Source organism: Sus scrofa, chromosome 1, assembly GCF_000003025.6.
Source record: "Sus scrofa isolate TJ Tabasco breed Duroc chromosome 1, Sscrofa11.1, whole genome shotgun sequence".
In the NCBI taxonomy this organism is placed as follows: domain Eukaryota; kingdom Metazoa; phylum Chordata; class Mammalia; order Artiodactyla; family Suidae; genus Sus; species Sus scrofa.
The window spans coordinates 143840249-143858295 of NC_010443.5; the positions used below are offsets into that span (position 1 = coordinate 143840249).

The window sequence follows — 18047 nt, forward strand, 5'->3', positions numbered from 1 at the left end:
ATGGAGGTAAAACCCCAGAGAGCATGATACTCTTTCAGTAACTACTCAGTCTTTCGCTCACTAAAAATAATGACAGAAGAGTTAAGACGTGAGTCTTGTTCTTTGTTTCTTACATATAAAAACTCTGTAAGTAAACACAGCCAGTTTCTACCCTGGATGTCCTCCCTACAATTACTAAATTTAAAAGTAGCCCCAAAGGAAGAAGTAGATGGAAATTAAAATAGCTAAATGTAATATTTGGACTGGATGAGACAACCTTCTGATCTATAGACCTGGAATAAAATAACAGGTTAGGAGCTGTCTTAGAACTCAAGGTAGAATACCAAGGCATCTTAAAACATAGGTTTCTTCAAGTATGAACTGGACCTCATTCTTCCACTAACATTATGTTTTTATGTTAACATTTAACTCCATCATTAAGGCAATGTTCCCATGTAATTTATGAGATGCCTTGAAGGTAAAGGGTGATCATTGCACAGGAAATGATGACTGTATATAAAACAAGTTTTAATGACTGGCTTACTGCAGAGTTCCCAAAGTCTACCTTCTGTTCTTAGCAAAGACACACAGGAGTTTTAGCCTGAGAACATAAATTTGGGCCTTATATTTAACAGATGATCTATGGAAGTCCGATGAAGTTATGCCTTACATAGGTATTCTCTTGGAGGTTACTACAAAAGTTCCACAAATTTATATAGTAAGCCTATTATTGGAATTAAGCAGAAAACTCCTCACTTACAAAGATAAACGTACACGCTCCATGTGAATCAGCAATTCTACTCTTCAGTATTTATCCTAGGCAAATGAAAACTTACTGGTTCAGCCACTATGGGAATCAGTATGGAGTTTCCTCAAAAATTAAAAATAGAGCTACCATACAATCTAGCAATCCCTCTGGGTATTTATCCAAAGGAAATGAAGAGCGTTTACCAAAGAGACACACACATATACACCCATGTTTATTGCAGCCTTATTCACAAGAGCTAAGACATGGAAACAACCTATTGTTCATCCACACCATGTAATACTACCCGTCATTAAAAAAGAACAAAAGATTAACACATGCAACAACTTGCATGAATGTCAAGAATGTCATGCTGAGAAGAGCCAGTCCTGAAAGCTTTCCTCCTGTATGATTCTATTTATTTGACATTCTTAAAAATATAAAACAATAGGGATGAAGAACTTATCAATGGTTTCTAGGATTAAGGGTGGGGGAGGGTGTGACTATAAAGGTTCAGCTCCAAGAAGTTTGGGGAGGGTAGAGTTACTCTGGATCCTGATCATGATGTTGGTTTTGGAAATTTACACACATATTAATATCCATGGACCTGTATACCAAAAGGAAAATAGTCAATTTACTGTGTGACAGTTTTATTTTATTTTATTTTATTTTATTTTATTTTATTTTATTTTATTTTGGCTCACTCACGGCAGGTGGAAGGTCCTGGACCAGGGATCAAACCTGTGCCATAGCATTGACACCAGATCCTTAACCCACTGCACCACAAGAGAACTCCTCTGTGTAATAGTTTTAAAAAGAAAACATGAGTTTTATGGTGTCTTTTACATCTTTAAGCCATTTTGAGCTTATTTTTGTGTGTGGTATGAGGGTGTGTTCCAGTTTCATTAATTTGCATGTAGCTGTCCAGATTTACCAGCAATTCTGGCTGAAAAGACTGTCTTTTTCCCATTTTATGTTCTTGCTTCCTTTGTCAAAGATTAATTGACCATAGGTATCTGGGTTTATTTCTGGGTTCTCTATTCTGTTTCATTGGTCTGTATGTCTGTTTTGGTAACAGTACCACACTGTCTTGATTACTATAGCTTTGTAATATTGCCTGAAGTCTGGGAGAGTTATGTTTCCTGCTTGGTTTTTGTTCCTCAGGATTGCTTTGACAGTTCTTAGTCTTTTACGGTTTCGTATAAATTTTTGGATTGTTCTAGTTCTGTGAAAAATGTCATGGGTAATTTGATAGGGATTACATTGAATATGTGGATTGCTTTGGGTAGTATGGCCATTTTTATGATATTAATTCTTCCATATCAGAGCATGGAATATCTTTCCATTTCTTTGAGTCCTCTTTAATTTCCCCAATTAATGTTTTATTGTTCTCAGCATGTAAGTCTTTCACATCCTTGGCCAGGTTTATTCCTAGGTATTTAATTTTTGGGGTGTGGTTTTAAAAGGTATTATATTTTTATATACCTTTTCTAATATTTCCTTGTTAATGTACAGAAACACCGCTGATTTCTGAATATTAATCTTGTATCCTGCTACTTTGCTGAATTTGTTGATCAGTTTGAGTAGTTTTTATGTGGAGTCCTTAGGGTTTTCTACATATAGTATCATGTCGTCTGCATACAGTGACAATTCTACCTCTTCTCTTCCAATTTGGATACCTTTTATTTCTTTTGTCTGTCTGATTGCTGTGGCTAGGACTTCCAATACTATGTTGAATAGAAATGGTGAGAGTGGGCATCCTTGTCTTGTTCCAGATTTTAGCAGGAAGACTTTCAGCTTTTCTCCATTGAGTATATTTGCTGTGGGCTTGTCATAAATGGTTTTACTATGTTAAGGTATGTTCCCTCTATACCCACTTTGGTAAGAGTTTTTATGATGAATGATGTTGGATTTTGTCAAATGCTTTTTCTGCATCTATTGAGAAGAAAACATCAGCAAAACATTTTCTGACATCAACCGTACAAATATTTTCTTAGGTCAGTCTCCTAAGGCAACAGAAATAAAAGCAAAAATAAACCAATGGGACCTAATCAAACTGACAAGCTTTTTCACTGCAAAGGAAACCACACAAAAAAAAGACAACCTATGGAATGGGAAAAATAATTTCAAATAATGCAACTGACAAAGACTTAATCTCTAAAATATACAAACAACTTATACAACTCAACAGCAAAAAAACAAACAATGCAATTGAAAAATAGGCAAAAGACCTGAATAGACATTTCTCCAAAGAAGATATACAGATAGCCAACAAGCACATGAAAAAATTCTCAGCATCACTAATTATTACAGAAATGGAAACCAAAACTACTATAAGGTGCCACCTCACACCAGTCAGAATGGCCATCATCAACAATGCAACATATAACAAATGCTGGAGAGGGTGTGGAAAAAAGGGTACCCTCCTGCACTGTTGGTGGGAATATAAATTGGTACAACTACTATGGAAAACAGTATGGAGGTACCTTACAAAACTATACATAGAAGTACCATATGGCCCAGCAATCCCACTCTTGGGCATATATCGGACTTTCTTTGAGAAAGAAACATGCACTCATATGTTCATTGCAGCACTATTCACAATAGCCAAGACCTGGAAACAACCTAAATATCCATCAACAGATGAATGGATTAAGAAGATGCAGTATATATACACAATGGAATACTGCATAGTTACTAAAAAAGAACAAAATAATGCTATTTGTAGCAACATCGATGGAACTAGAGACTCATGCTAAGTGAAGTAAGTCAGAAAGACAAATACTCTATAATGTCATTTATATCTGGAATCTAATATACAGCACAAATGAACTTTCCACAGAAAAGAAACTCAGGGACTTGGAGAACAGTCTTGTTGTTGCCAAGGGGGAGGGGGAGGAAATGGGACAGACTTGGAGTTTGGAGTTAAATGATGCGAACTATTGCATTTGGAGTGGATAAGCAAGGAGATCCTGCTGTATAGCACAGGGAACTATATATAGTCACTTGTGATGGAACAGGATGGAGGATAATGTGAGAAAAAGAACATACATATATGTATGTATGTATGTATGACAGTGTCACTTTGCAGTATAGGAGAAATTGACAGAACACTATAAATTAACTGTAATTTAAAAATAATAATCAAAAAGGAAAGCATGAAATTAGAAATATGACATATTAGAAATATGTCTTTTCAACAAATGTCACCTGATATCACTTATATGTGGTAGCTACAATATGACACAAATGAACATATCCACAGAGCAGAAACAGATTCATGGACATAGAGAACAAGGAGGAGGGAGTGGAAGAGGGATGGAGTGGGAGGTTGGGATTAGCAGATGCAAACTATCATATAGAATGGATAAACAACAAGGTCCTACAGTGTAGCACAGGGAACTCTATTCAATGATAAACCATAATGGAAAAGCACATGAAAAAGAAAATATACATATATAACTGAGTCCCAGAAATCGACACACCATTATAAATAAACTATGCTAAATAAAATAACTTTTTTATAAAAAGGTACTTGTCTTTTAGATGAAATCAAGTTTAATGAGAAAGCCAAGCAAATCACTTTGGATGTATTTTGTTCTGGGCTGAAAATATATTTAATTCTGTGTTGAAAAGAAAGCAAAATTAAGGCACTGAAATCTGGGAAAGCTGACATCTCACATGAGCTCTGTCATAAATGATTGACTTCTCTTAAACGTTTTCCTGCCATTTGGTGTGTAAATAGATATAGAACTCTTGTCAAATTGTTTCCTACATAGCTTATCTTCCCCATCTGAAATGGAAGTCAGTCCTTGGATTTCCACCTGTGAATGTCAAGATTTGTGAATCATGATTTAAGCATTTATGGGAAGTCACAAAATAAGCCTAGCATAGGAGACAGTTCCTCATGTGTACTTTTTGTCAATCATTTCATTTACGAGTGAGCCTAAATTTTTTTCTTCTTCTTTTTTGGCCACATCCGCAGCAGATGGACATTCCCAGGCCAGGGATCAAATCTGAGCTGCAGCCGCGGCATAGATCACACCTGCAGCAATGCCAGATCCTTAACCCACTGCACTGAGCAGAGGATCCAACTTGTGCCACCTCAGAGACGACACTGGATCCTTAACCTGCTATGCCATAGCAAGAACTCCAAAATTCATTTTTTTTTCTTTCTTTTTCACATACTCTAAAAGTTCAATACAAGTTCCCTTGATTGGGCACAGCCGTCTAAAATGTGCTCTCTCCACACTTTAGCATTTACGACAAGCTTGAAATAGCCTCTGACAATTTTTTTTTAACCTAAACCACATCACAAAGCTTTGTTTCTTCCACAGCTTCAACTAAGGGAGTGGCCATAGTGATGAGAAATTTAAGGGACACTTTAAAAGAATCTTACACAGAGCCCTTGGTAACTTATTCACTGCAGCAGGGAGGGGAGGTCAGGAATTTAAGAGAAGCTACGAAACCGGGTTTGAGGTTTCTTTTTTCTGTGTGAGTGGCCAGCAATGCTGTTATCTGGAGTAGGTCACACAAGGGGAACAAAATAGGCAGAGAATTATAAACGATTTGAAAGGGAAGATACTCATCTACATTTTACCAGCTTCTTTATGTTTGAATAAGTTTGTGCAGCTGCTTTATCTCTAAATGTTGTGTTTGTTAAAGGATCTCAAGTGTGTTACAGAGGCAATGTGGTTTAACATGAAAGGAATGCATTATGGGACAATAGTTTTGAAGTAAGCCGGGAGATGTTACATTTAACCAAGAAAACCAAGACATACTTGAAGTCATGGAAATGAAGAGTGAAATGTTCCTCTGTTGATCCCTGAAACACAGGAGGAGGAAGAACCATTGGCATCTGTCTTCAAGTCTCCTGTGGTGGGGAAGCTTTTAAAGCAGAAAGTCAGGACTCCTTATCCATGGCAGATTTGGCGAAGTTGGTCCTCCCTTTGGCAAACTTCTAGGAAGCCAGACCCTTCCTGCTCAAATGATGTGGTTTCCTAAGGGGTATAAAAATAGTCCTCTCCCCATGCATTAAGAATAGAAGCCAAGGACCTTCCCACACATCAGGGCCTAGCTGTCAATGCTGCCAACAGAAGTACATCAGCAAAAGTCATTCTAGGACAAGGGAGAGCAAGGTGGCTACAGAAGCAGCTGGAAGTGCATAGGAGATGCAGTCAGGCAGAGGGCAGAAACTTTGTGCCAAGAAGAACAGCAGGGAATCAGGAAGTGGGTGAGAGGAAAGCAGGAGCAGGAGGGCAGGATTTAGAAGGCTGTGCAGAGAGGGGAGCAAAGCCATACTAGACACAGACTCAAAGCAAACTAAAGACCGCCTATACATTTCCACAAAAAAAAAAAAAAAAAAAAAAAAAAATAGAAAGGTGGAAGAAGATCAAAGCCTAATAAACCCACACTAAAATATTTGCTTTCGCACACGTATGAACTTGCCAAAACAGAGTGCCACACTGCTGTGGACCCAGAGGCTCCAAAATGGAAGTCAGAATCCCCTCTGCCCAGCCACCCCGGGGACAAATTCAACTTTGAGAAGGTAGTCCCAGGTCCTGGGCATAACTTTCTGCCTTTTAAAGTTTGCAAACTGATGGAAAGAATTCATGCTATACCTATTCTTAGAAATGTAAAATATGTCTATAAAAGCAGGTTTTAGTTCAGGTAATATTATGGTTTTATAGACTGTTGCCTGATCTTCTAGGAGCTAAAAAAAAAAAAAAACTAATAGCAGATATTTATAATCTGTCATACTCTTTCTTTCTTGTACCCCCATTAAGGGAATACCAACTATTAAATATAATGAACAATTTTAAGTTACTGGTATCCTTCAGACAATTAAATGACTTCTTATCCCTGAAGTTAACCATGTGATCACCTGAACTTAATTTTTTGTGCGTATTGGCACAATGTTGTAAATCAACCATACTTTGATAAAAAATTTTAAAAAAGGTTTTTTCTTTTTTAAAATTTATTTTATTGAAGTAGTTTGATTTACAATATTGTGTTAATTTCTAGTGTACAGCAAAGTGATTCAGATATATATATATATATATATTAAGCAAAGTGATATATATATATCTATATATATACACACATTCTTTTTCATATTCCTTTTCCTTATAGGTTCATCACAGGATATTAAATAGAGTTCACTGTGCTATGCAGTAGAACTTTGTTGTTTATCCATTCTAAACATACTAATTTGCATCTGCTAATCCCAATCTCCCAATCCTTCCCTTCCCCACTCCCTCACCCTTGACATCCACAAGTCTATTCTCTGTGAATCTGTTTCTGTTTCTTTATTTTATTTTATTTTTTAACTCAATTTTACTATATTTATAGTTGTACAACCATCATCACAACCTAATTTTACAATATTTCCATCGCAAACACCCAGCCCATCCCTCCTCCCGGAAACTGTCAACTTTGGTTACATGGGTTTAATTCTGGGCTTTCTATCCTGTTCCACTGTTCAAAGTCTGTGAGTGAGTTTCTGTTCTGCAAATAAGTTCACTGTATTCTTTTTTTAGATTCCACATATAAGTGACAGCATATGATGTTTGTGTCTCACTGTCTGACTAACTTCACTTGGCATGATAATTTCTAGGTCCATCCATGTTGCTGCAAATGCCATTATTTCACTCCTTTTTATGGCCGAGTAATATTCCATTGTGTATATGTAACACCTCTTCTTTACCTACTCCTCTATCAATGGACATTTAGGTGGCTTCCATGTCTTGGCTATTGTATATAGTGCTGCAATGAATATTGGGGTACATGTATCTTTTCAAGTCATCTGAATAGATGCCCTGGAGTGGGATTGATAGATCATATGGTAATTCAATTTTTAGTTTTCTGAGGAATCTCCACACTGTTTTCCTTAGTGGTTGCACCAATTTACATTCCAACCAACAGTGTAAGAGGGTTCCCTTTTGTCCACACCCTCTCGATCATTTGTTGTTTGTAAACTTTCTGATGATAGACATCTAGCTGCCATCGATTTCTGTGTATTAATTTTGTATCCTTTAACTTTACCAAATTCATTGATGAGCTCTAACAGTTTTCTGGCAGTGTCTTTAGGATTTTCTAGGTATAGTATCATGTCATCTGAAAACAGTGATAGTTTTACTTCTTCCTTTCCAACTTGGATTCCTTTTATTTCTTTTTCTTCTTTGATTTCCATGGTTAGAACTTCCAAAATGTTGAATAGTAGTGGCTAGAGTGGACATCTTTGTCTTGTTCCTGATCTCAGTGGGAATTCTTTCAGCTTTTCACCATTGAGAATGATGTTCGCTGTGAGTTTGTCAAATGTGGCCTTTATTATGTTGAGGTAGTTTCCCTCTATGCCCACTTTCTGGAGGTATTTTATCAGAAATGGGTGTTGGATTTTGTCAAAGGCTTTTTCTGAATCTATTGAAAAGATCATATGGTTTTTATTCTTCAGTTTGTTAATGTGGTGTATCACACTGATTGATTTGAAGACATTGAAAAATCCTTGCATCCCTGGGATAAATCCCACACAATCATCTGTGTGATCCCTTTAATCACACACATGATCTGGGTTTGGTTTGCTAGCATTTTGTTGAGAATTTTTTCACCTATGTTCATTAGTGATATTGGCCTGTAATCTTTTTTTTAATGGTATCTTTGTCTGGCTTTGGTATCAGGGTGATGGTGGCCTCATAGAATGAGTTTGGGCGTGTTCCTTCCTCTGCAAAATTTTAGAATAGTTTCAGAAGAATAGAAATTATTTTTGATAGAATTTGCCATCTGGTCCTGGACTCTTGTTTCTTGGAGGTTTTTTTATCACAGTTTCAATTTCAGTACTTGGGATTGGTCCATTCGTCTTTTCTATTTCGTCTTGGTTTAGTCTTGGAAGATTGTACTTTTCTAAGAATTTGTCCATTTCTTCTAGGTTGCCCATTTTACTGGCATGTAGTTGCTTATAGTAGTATCTTAAGATCCTTTGTATTTCTGTAATGTCCATTGTAACTTTTTTTAATTTCTAATTCTATTGAGTATTCTCTTTTTTTCTTCATGAGGGTGGCTAAGGTTTATCAATTTTTTTGAGCTTTTCGAGAACCAGCTTTTAGTTTCATTGATCTTTTCTATGATTTTCTTAATTTCTATTTCATTTATTTCTGCACTGATCTTTATGATTTATTTCCTTCTGCTAACTTTGGGTTTTTGCTGTTTTTTTTTTCTCTAGTTGCTTTAGTGTAAAGTTAGGATTTTTTTTTTTTTTTTTTTTTTGTCTTTTTGCCATTTCTTGGGCCGCTCCCGCGGCATATGGGAGGTTCCCAGGCTAGGGGTCGAATCGGAGCTGTAGTGCCAGCCTAAGCCAGAGCCACAGCAACGCAGGATCTGAGCCACATCTGCAACCTACACCACAGCTCATGGCAACACTGGATCGTTAACCCACTGAGCAAGGGCAGGGATCGAACCCACAACCTCATGGTTCCTAGTCGGATTCGTTTACCACTGTGCCACAACAGGAACTCCCAAAGTTAGGATGTTTATTTGAGATTTTTCTTGTGTCCAGGAAGCTTATTGCTATAAACTTCTCTCTTAGAACTGCTTTTCTGCATCCCATAGGTTTTGGATTGTTGTGTCTTTGTTGTCATTTGCTCTACGTACTTTTTTAAAATTTATTCTTTGATTTCTTTAGTGATGCTTTGGTTGTTTAGTAGCATCTTGTTTAGTTTCCATGTGTTGGTGTTTTTTGCAGTTTTCTCTTGTTATTGATTTCTAGTCTTAGAGCATTGTGGTTGGAAAAGATGCTTGATATGATTTCAAATTTCCTTTTTTCTTTTTTTCTTTTCTTTTCTTTCTTTTTTTTGTTTTTTTTTTTTTTGTTTTTTTTTTTTTTTTTTTTTTTTTTTTTTTTTTTGCTTTTTAGGGCCACATCATTGCAGCATATGGAAGTTCCCAGGCTAGACATCAAATCAGAGTTACAGTTGCCAGGCTACACCACAGGCACATCAATGCGGGATCCAAGCCACAGCTCACAGCAATGCTTGATCCTTAACCCACTGAGCAAGGCCAGGGATCCAACCTGCATCCCCATGGATACCAGTCAGGTTTGTTACCATGATGGGGGTTTGAGCCATGATGGGGACTCCCAATTTCAATTTTCTTAAATTTACCAAGGCTTGATTTGTGGCCCAGATGTGATTTATCCTAGGGAATGTTCTGTGTGCACTTGAGAAGAATGTGTTCTGTTGCTTTGGGGTGGAATAGTCTATAAATATCAAAAAGTCCATCATGTCTAATGCATAATTTAAGGCCTATGTTTCCTTATTGATTTTCTGTCTGGATGATCTGTCCATTGCTGTAAGTGGGGTGTTAAAGGCCCCTGCTATTATTGTGTTATTAACAATTTCTCCTTTTAGGGTTGTTAGCAGCTGCCCCATATTTTGAGGTGATCCTATGTTGGGTGCATATATATTTACAACTGTTATATCTTCTCCTTTGATCATTATGTAATGTTTTCTTTGTTTCTTACAACATTCTTTATTTTAAGGTCAATTGTGTCTGAAATGAGTATTGCTACTCCAGCTTTCTTTCGATTACCATTTGCATGGGATATTTTCTTCCATTCTCTCACTTTCAATTTGTATGTGTCCCTAGAACTGAAGTGACTTTCTTGAAGACAGCTTATATATGGGTCTTGTTTTTGTATCCATTCAGCCAGTCTATATCTTTTGGTTGGGGCATTTAGTCCATTTACATTTAAGGTAATTTTGATATGTACTTATATGTATGTTCTTATTACCATTTTATTAATTGTTCTGGATTTGTTTTTCTTGGTCTTTTTTCTTACCTTTTTCTCTTGTTCTCTTCTCTTGTGATTGCTGACTTTAGTCTTTAGTGTTGTGTTTAGATTGCTTTTTCTTATTTGTGTGTGTATCTGTTGTCAGTTCTTCATTTGCAGCTACCACGAAGTTTTGATATAGGAATATGTATATATGTATGGAATTTTTTATGTTGCTGGTCTCTTGATTGCAAATGCATCTCCAGTATTCTGCACTTGTACCCTCCTCTTTACCTGATTTCTGGTTTGGGTAGCATATTTGTGTGTGGATGATTTCCAATCTTTATATATATGCCTTTACTGGTGAGCCTTGTCATTTGTAATATTTTTGTTTCTAGCTGTGACCCTTTCTTTCCCACCTAGAAAAGTTCCTTCAGTGTCATTATAAAGATGGTTTAATGGTGCTGTATTTTCTTAGCTTTTGCTGCTCTATAAAGCTTTTGATTTTTCCTTCAAATCTGAATGAGAGCCTTGCTAGGTAGAATAATCTTGCTGGAGGTTTTTTCATTTCATGCCTTTTTTTTTTTTTTTTTTTTTTTTGGTTTTTAGGGCCACACCCAAAGCCATATGAAAGTTCCCAGGCTAGGGGTCAAATTGGAGCTGTAGCTGCCGGCCTACACCACAGCTACAGCAACTCAGGATCTTAGCCATGCCTGAGACCTACACCACAGCTCATGGCAATACTAGATCCTTAACCCACTGAGCAAGGTCCTCATGGATCCTAGTCAGGTTCATTTCTGCTGCACCACAATGGGAACTCCACTTTCATCACTTTAAGTATATCATGCCAATCCCTTCTGGCCTGCAGAGTTTCTACTGAAAAATCAGCCAGTAACCTTATCAGGGTTCCTTTGTTTGTTATTTGTTTCTTTTTCCTTGCTGCTTTCAGTATTTTCTCATTGCCTTTAATTTTGGTCAGTTTGATTAATATGTGTCTTTGGGTATTTCTCCTTGGATTTATTTTTTATAGTACTCCTTGTGCTTCCTGGATTTGAGTGAGTGATTCCTTCCCTATGTTAGGGAAGTTTTCAGCTACCTCTTCAAATATCTTCTCTGGCCCTTTCTCTCTCTCTTCTCCTTCTGGCACCCCTGTAATACAGATATTGGTGCATTTGAAGTTGTCCCAGAGTTCTCTTAGATGGTCTTCATTTCTTTTTAATCTTTTTTTTCTTTTTTGCTCCTTGTCAGTGATTTCCACTAGCCTGTCTTCCACCTTGTTTACTCCTTCTTCTGCATTCTGCTCTTTGTTCCTTCTAGTGAATTTTTTATTTCGGTTATTTTATTTTGCATCTCTGCTTGCTTAATCTTTACATCTTCTATTTCTTTGTTCAGTATTTCTTATAATTAATCAATCTTTGCCTCCAATTTATTTCCAAGCTCTCAAATCATCTTTGCTATCATTAGTGTAAAGTCTTTTTCATGGAGGTTGGCAATCTCCAGATCACTTAGCTGTTTTTCTGGGGGTTTTTTTTTGTGTGTGTGTGTGTCCCTTTATCTGAGTCATAATTCTTTGCCTTTTCATTTTGTGTAGATTTTTAGTGTGGTCTCCTTTTTGTAGACAATAGGGTTGTAGCCACTCTTGCTTCTGATGTGTGCCCCCTTTGTGGCTGAAATTGGTACAGGGTCTTGCTACAGGCTTCCTGATGGGAGGGACTGGTACCTACCCAGTGGTAGGAGGAGCTGATTCTTATCGCTCTGGTGGGTGGGCCTTCATCTCTGGGCATTATTAGAGGCAGCTGTGTGCCTGGGGAGGGGTCTTTAGGCAGCCTGTTTACTGATGAGTGGTGCTGTGTTCCCACACAGTTTATTGTTTGGCCTGGGGCTCTTCAACTCTGATGAGTAGAGACAGATTTTTCCAAAGTGTCCACCTCTAGAGGAGTTCACACTGATGATTATTCCCAAGACCTTTGCCTCCAATGTCCTTATCCCACAGTGAGCCACAGTCATCTCCTGTCTTCCCAGGAGATCCTACAAGAACCGTAGGCAGGTCTCACCCAGATTCCTGCGGAGTCTCTGCTTTGCCCTGAGACCCGGTGGACATGAAACTCTGTGTGTGCCTTTCAAGAATGGAGTCTGGGGAGTTCCTGTCGTGGCTTAGTGGTTAATGAATCCGCCTGGGAACCATGAGGTTGCAGGTTCAATCCCTGACCTTGCTCAGTGGGTTAAGGATCCGGTGTTGCCGTGAGCTGTGGTGTAGGTCACAGATGTGGCTCAGATCCCGTGTTGCTGTGGCTCTGGCATAGGCCAGTGGCTTCAGCTCCAATTAGACCCCTAGCCTGGGAACCTCCATATGCTGTGGGAGCAGCCCTAGAAAAGGCAAAAAGACAAAAAAAAAAAGAAAAGAAAAGAATGGAGTCTCCATTTCCCCCAGTCCCATGGAGCTCCTGCACACAAGCCCCGTGGCCCTCAAAGCCAAATTCTTTGGGGTCTCCTCCTCCCAATGCATGGCAGGCAAGGGGACCTGATATGGGCTCAGAACTCTCACTCCTGTTGGTGAGCCTCTGCAATATAGTTACTTTCCAATGTGTGGGCTGCCCACTGGTGGGTATGAGGATGCTTATATCACATAATCACTCCTCCTACCATCTTGATGTGGCATCCTCTTTGTCTTTTGGAGCAGAGTATCTTTTTAGATAGTTTCCAGTCTAATTTTGTTGAAGGTTGTTCAGCAGTTGGTTATAATTTTGTTGTTTTTATGAGGGAAGCTAAGCTTTAGTCCTTCTACACCGTCTTAATCCCATCCTTCTTTTTCTGTTTTATAGATAAGTTCATTTGCATCATATTGTAGATTCCACATATCAGTAATGCCATATGATATTTGTCTTTCTCTTTCTGACTTCACTTAGTATGATCATCTCTAGATCCATTTACATTACTGTAAATGGCCTTATTTCATTCTTTCCAATGGCTGAGTAGTATTATTTTGTATGTATGTACTACATCTTTATCCATTCATCTGTTGATAACACATTTAGGTTACTTCCATGCCTTGGCTATTGTAAATAGTGCTGCAGTGACATTGGGGTGCATATATCTTTGAATTATAGTTTTTTCCAGATAGATGCCCAGGAGTGGGATTGTTGGATCATATGGTAGTTCTATTTTTAGTTTTCTAAAGAATCTACACACTGTTTTCCATAGTAGTTGCACCAACTTACATTCCCACCAAGAGTGCACAAGGGCTTCCTTTTCTCCACATCCTTTACAGCATTTATTATTTGTAGACTTTAAATAATGGCCATTCTGACTGGTATAATGTGGTATCCCACTGTAGTTTTGATTTGTATTTCTCTAATGATTAGCAATGAATCTGAATTACCAGCAATTCATTTTCTGAATCCCTTGAACTTCAAATAAGGGGTTTAATTCATTTATTGTGTCATCATAACCATTCATTGCTGACAGTTAGAGTGAAAACTCAAAAACCTAAGTGCCTTTATTCTCAGAGGCATTGATAAACCAGCTAAGAGACCAGAGCTGGAGCCAATTCTGGAGCCACTCTAGGCACCTTCAAATCCCAGCTCCACTGTTGCCACCCATATGTCCTTACTTGTGTACTCCATGACTTGATTTACCCATCTGTAAAATGGTCATGATGACAATAATGCCACCTCATAGGGCTGGTAGGAGTTAAACAAGCCTGGAATAATTACCTCTGTGAGGGCTTATTAATGAATACATCAGGCACCAAGAGCAATGAACGGCAAATAGAACTCTGTTAACTGTATTTCTATTATTTTCCAATGTGCCTCATGGTAATTTTCAGTGGTTATATTAGTGAAGTTCAAAAATATGCCCAACCAGCCCCATCATTCCCAAATGCCTGAAAAAAATCACATAACAGCAATAACATTATATGTTGTTTTTTGGTTTTAATTTAGTTCATCTTGGTTTAATAACCCTATCCCTTTGTATTCACCAGAGTTGAAAATATGTCAATGAGGTTGGAAGAAATCAATGAAAGGGAAAACTTTATGAAGACTTCCCTACAGACAGTCGACCTTCGGCTTTCCCAGCTGGAAGAACTTTCTAACAGAATGGTTAATGCTCTCGAAAACCTTGCAGGAATTGACAAATCTGACCTGATACAGACTCGGTCCCGGGCTTCTTCAGAATGTGATGCAACATTTCTCCTAAGGCAAAGCAGCATCAACAGCGCCGACGGCTACAGCCTGTACAGGTACCATTTTAATGGGGAGGAGTTGTTGTATGAAGATACTTCTCTCTCCATGCCACCAGGGACAGTGTTCAGGAAAAAAGCTGGCTCCTTCTGCACGCAAGAAGAGAAGGACCAAAGAACACATCTGGCCCCAGAGCTCCAGGGCAGCCTTCACCTGCCACCTGGCACACCAGCAATCCCAGATTGTAGTCAGCTTGCTGAAGACCACATGAAGATCACCTCTGAGCTGAAATTAGATCCAGATATTGGGATTTCACCTAAAGACGATGAAAGGCAGGCCAACTCTAAAAGAGAAGAAACTGTTTCCCTATGTTTAAATGAAACAAATGTCCCACAGGGACAGAACGAGTTTGATTTTCCCGGCACTCAGCTAACAGTGGAAACAACAAAGATGGAAGGCACCACTTCTTATCCCTTGGAAGAAGCACAAATGACACACTATTACCCTGATGAGACGTTCTGTGCTTGCAAAACAATGAAGTCCAGAAGCTTTGTGTATTCCCGTGGAAGAAAGCTGGTCAGTGGCGTTAACAACTGGAATGCAGAGTACAGTGAGGTTGTGGGCCAGCCGTGCCCCTCAGCAGTTCAGCAATGGACCACAGAATGGAAGTATCAAGTTCACAAGATTACACGTTCTCAAAGTACAGATATCCCTTCCTTTGGGTCGGAAGCTGCAGCATGGGCCGAGCACAAAGGACATTGCACAGACACTGAAGATGAAAACTGTGTTTCTAAAACAGCCCCTGAGAGCTCTCCTTTGTCTCTAGCTGTTACTGACAGAACTGACAAGGAAAACTTACTGTCTGTGCAAACAGACAGGACTTTGGGATTCTCATCTTTAAGGTCAAAAAGTTTACACGGCCACTCTAGGAATACTAAAGCCATTCAGGGCAACTTAGAGAGATCTGGACATGCCAGCAGTATAGGTAGCTTAGTAGTTGTGTCTGGAATCACAACTGAAGAACAGAAAGGTAAGCAAGAGAAACCTTCCACAGAAACTGAGTGCTAATGTGTTTTGTTTATTTGATGTTTAAATCAGAACCATGAGTGAGTCCATATTGGTCATCTTAAACATCAGCAATTTCTGAAAACATTTTCACTAAAAATGTTGGTGATTTGGACTTGTTAATTTAAAGTTTAATGCACTAAACTTTAATATTTTGTTAGCATGTGTGACTAAACCTAGTTTTTTTAGTTGGAGTAGGACTAATGAAAGTGATAATACTCCAATCATGATAAACTGCCTAATCAATACACAAGATCCTACAATCTCTTTATTTCTGGGGGCAACCAAATAGCCTAAGAGATGACTTTGAGTGCCACCAATAGGTTACTTAAGGGAGTAAGCAATTATTTAAGAAAGGGAAATTAAAAAGAAGGCAAATATGAAAACAGGAGGGGTGAGAGAGAAGAACAATAAAAGTATAAAGTACAAGAAGTGAGAATTGGAAAGGATCCATAAACATACGTTCTTTATGGGTTTTGTTTGTTTTACATTTTAATGTTTTATGCTTAAAGTTACACGATAAATAAAAAAGTGCACAATTATATCCAAGGTCACTTTGTAATAGGGTAGGGTGACCAAGAATTTTGTTAATGTGTAAAAATAAAGTATCCAACATGAATTTTCCTGTTGTCATGTAGTCCCAGCTGGCAAACACCAATGAATGGTACCTCTGTCTCTGCAATAGTTTGTGCAAAGCTAAAGGCTACATACTCAGGGCGGGAACTGTCAAGAATCACAATGATGATTCATGGCTGAAAACACAAGCTGTGCTTCAGTTTGTAAGTTCAAAGACACAGCAGCACCATAAACTGGCAAGGGAGAGACAGACAGACACAAACAGATTGATTCACTGCAGTTATGCTGAAGGTACTGACCAGAGACCTCAGGAGACTAAGAGTTTAGTAGCCAGATTAGAATCCCTGAACTGGGCTGGATTTATTCAGAAAGCACTGGTATACCATTGCATGGTTGGTAGGGCTTTGAAATTTAATAAAGGATACCATTTATTTAATAAGGAAAATGATTGCTTATTTGTCTATTGTTCTGATGAGACTTTGGGGGGTTTTTTGGGGTGGAGGGGCACACCTGTGGCATATGGAATTTCCCAGGCTAGGGTTCAAATCAGAACTGTGGCTGCCAGCCTACGTCACAGCCACAGCAACACCAGATCCAGGCTGCATCTTTGACCTACACTACAGCTATGGCCATGCTGGATTGTTAACCCCCTGATCAAGGCCAGGGATCAAACCTGCATCCTCATGGATACTAGTCAGGTTCTTAATCCACTGAACCATAATGGGAACTCCCAAGAGCCTTTTTTTTTTTTTTTTTTTTGGTCTTTTTGCCACTTCTTGGGCTGCTCCCACGGCATTTGGAGGTTCCCAGGCTAGGGGTTGAATCGGAGCTATAGCCATTGGCCTATGCCAGAGCCACAGCAATGCGGGATCTGAGTTGCGTCTAAAACCTATACCACAGCTCACGGCAACACCGGATCCTCAACCCACTGAGCAAGGCCAGGGATCGAACTGGGATCAACCTCAGGGTTCCTAGTCGATTCGTTAACCACTGAGCCACGATGGACACTCCAGTCTTTTTTTTTTTTTTAATGATTTTTTTTTTCCATCATAGTGAGACTCTAATCAATCCAGCTACCTGTGTTATTTGACCCAATGCTTAACCTGTTCCATTTAACCTCATTTCTGAATCTCTGCTTTTGGGGCCAAGAAATCTTTCAACCCTTTGCCACATCCTAGGAAAACAGATTTTTTCGGAATAAGCTGGAAAACCTTAGACAGCTCGAAAGACCAGGTCCGAAGAAGGCCAAGCTTCTCTTTGGAATTCTCGACCTGCTACTCATTACAGAGCCCCCTTTTCTAGGTCACTCTCACTTTGTCTCAGGTATGGGACCTGAGTGTATTCCTGAAAGTCTCACTGAATCTCCTGTCCAAATGTCGGCTGAAAGGTATGTGATTTTTTTTTTTTCTTAAGCTGTTTGTCTTGTGGATCCAAATGAGTATATTCTAATGGTGGAATTTCAGAACCTGTGGTAGGGACCTTTCTTGCACATCTGGAATCATATGATATAGCTATTTATGTGCTCTTCCAACCCAATACAAGTCAGATATTAAGGGGCTAGACTGCTTGTTATTATATTATTATTAATCCAATGTCATTCCAATTTTACTAAAGATAGGAGACTAAATATTAAGGACATCCAATCTGATCAAATCAGATATACTGATTAATAGTATATCTAGCAAATTAAAATGGAAACACTGCATATGTTCAAAGCATTTAGTATAGACTATTGATG

The 18047-nt window shown here is 38.5% G+C and overlaps 1 protein-coding gene across 1 annotated transcript in view; it reads left to right on the forward strand.

Annotated features, from left to right (window-relative positions):
• Positions 1–16720, forward strand: part of TRPM1 (transient receptor potential cation channel subfamily M member 1) — a 138674-nt gene extending 121954 nt beyond the window's left edge. Inside the window, exon 32 of the mRNA XM_021084963.1 lies at positions 14470–16720. Within this exon, the coding sequence (XP_020940622.1) occupies positions 14470–15736 (1267 nt within the window). The 3' untranslated portion in view covers positions 15737–16720. The remainder of the gene's footprint in view (positions 1–14469) is intronic.